This window comes from Trachymyrmex cornetzi, unplaced genomic scaffold, assembly GCF_001594075.2.
Source record: "Trachymyrmex cornetzi isolate Tcor2-1 unplaced genomic scaffold, Tcor1.1 scaffold2376, whole genome shotgun sequence".
Lineage (NCBI taxonomy): Eukaryota > Metazoa > Arthropoda > Insecta > Hymenoptera > Formicidae > Trachymyrmex > Trachymyrmex cornetzi.
The window spans coordinates 1,419-3,201 of NW_017297036.1; the positions used below are offsets into that span (position 1 = coordinate 1,419).

Genomic DNA, 1,783 nt, shown 5'->3' on the forward strand with positions numbered 1-1,783 from the left:
TCCCCCGCGCCCCGCATTCCCCTCGGAGTTCCTGAGTTAGAACTCTCATATATATACTACTCACAGCCCAAGATAATGCAATTCTTCGCTCTTTTTTTTAATATCCTGTAATTCAATTCTTTCGAAGGCGACTATAGAGGAAGCCTTGGATGTAATAGAGGCGGCATCGACAGGTTCACTGGGCGAAGTTTGTGTCACTATGGAGGGATTTAAATCTCTTCCAACTGACGTCGCCTTGGATCCAAGACGATACGATATGGCACGTCAGAAAGCTGACATGACCGCTATGGTGCTTCGGAATCTCGGGGCTGCTGAAGCGATGGGACGTAATGGTAAGTTAGATAAGCTGTAATATAGGGAATACTAAAAGGCCGTCTACAATGGGAGTAATATGGTATAGTCCCAGATAACACAAACACTTTCAATAAATATTCTATAAACATTCGTTGAGAATATTAAAATATTCTACAATATATTAAAAAATATTCTATAAACATACACAGAATGTCAAAATGAGACCAATTTAAATATTCCAGATAGGTCGGAATAAATATTCTTTTTCATATTCTAAGAATATTTAGAGAACGTATTTAGTTCAATATAAAGAATATTTACAAAATATTCTCCCTAAAACTAAGGAGTCTCCCTTACGGAAAAGGACATTAAAAATTTCGAAAAAACCACTCAAATTTGAGTGTTAACCCTTCATTTTCAGTGGTTTTTCGAAATTTTCAGTGTCTTTTTCCGTAAGAGCTATTCTGTAATTCTTAACAACTGTATAACTATATCGATTACATTAATCATTGCGCAGGTTTTTGTACATAGTAAAAAAGCACAACGATAATGTAATGATATATTGTACAGTCATTAAGAGTTATAAAATAGACCTGTAAATTATTATTAAAACGGGATATATTTATATGTACAAATATACATATTTTAATAGAAAAGAAATAAAAATATAAAGGACGCTAAAATATTTTATTATATACATATATGTAATAGTAATACATTTCTGATACCTACAAAATTATAATTAATATATATATATATATATATATATATATATATATATGTATAAATATGTAAGTATACAATAAAATATTGACTTATGTAATTCTGCACTTATAATAAAATGTTGCACTTGCATATAAGGTACTTTTATATTTGTTATTAATCTAGATAATTAATGAAGATAAGGTAACTAAAAGATAATCAAGACATTCATACGAATTAAATGCTCGAACTTAAATGGTTAATCTTATTTAAAAATCAAACAGTGAGATGGCGATAACGAAATTAAATCACTTTTTTGTGAGGAAAGATGCCAATAGACAGAAAATCAATTAAAAAATCCGTAGATAAATAAAAGTATAGGTAGTATAGACTCGTCTGAATACATCAAAATATAAAGATGTAGGATTATAAAGTATCACAACATATTGCAACATATACTTTATTATGATAACAAAGAATATTTTTCTAATAAGAAAGAATGTTTTCATAAGTTATGTGTATTATGCGTTTGTTGCCTCTTCTTGTTGCTTCTTATTACTTTCTTTTGCTTTTTTGGCATTTCTAAACTTTGCTTTTACAAGCCATGCTTTTATAACTGTTTCAATATCGCTCAACGTTATTGAACTGTGTGTTTTTTGCACTGCCCCTATAAAATAAATTTATTGTGTGTGTGTGTGTGTGTGTGTGTGTGTGTGTGTGTGTGTGTGTGTGTGTGTGTGTGTGTGTGTGTGTGTGTGTGTGTGTGTGTGTGTGTGTGTGTGTGTGT

General features: G+C 30.7%; 1 protein-coding gene across 1 annotated transcript in view; it reads right to left on the minus strand.

The window, feature by feature from the left end:
- Positions 1–1,517: 1,517 nt before the first annotated feature.
- The window catches only part of LOC108761063 (uncharacterized), a gene marked incomplete at its 5' end in the record, with an annotated part of 953 nt that continues 687 nt past the window's right edge, over positions 1,518–1,783 (minus strand). Inside the window, one exon of the mRNA XM_018507400.1 lies at positions 1,518–1,663. Coding sequence (XP_018362902.1) covers positions 1,518–1,663 — 146 coding nt within the window. The remainder of the gene's footprint in view (positions 1,664–1,783) is intronic.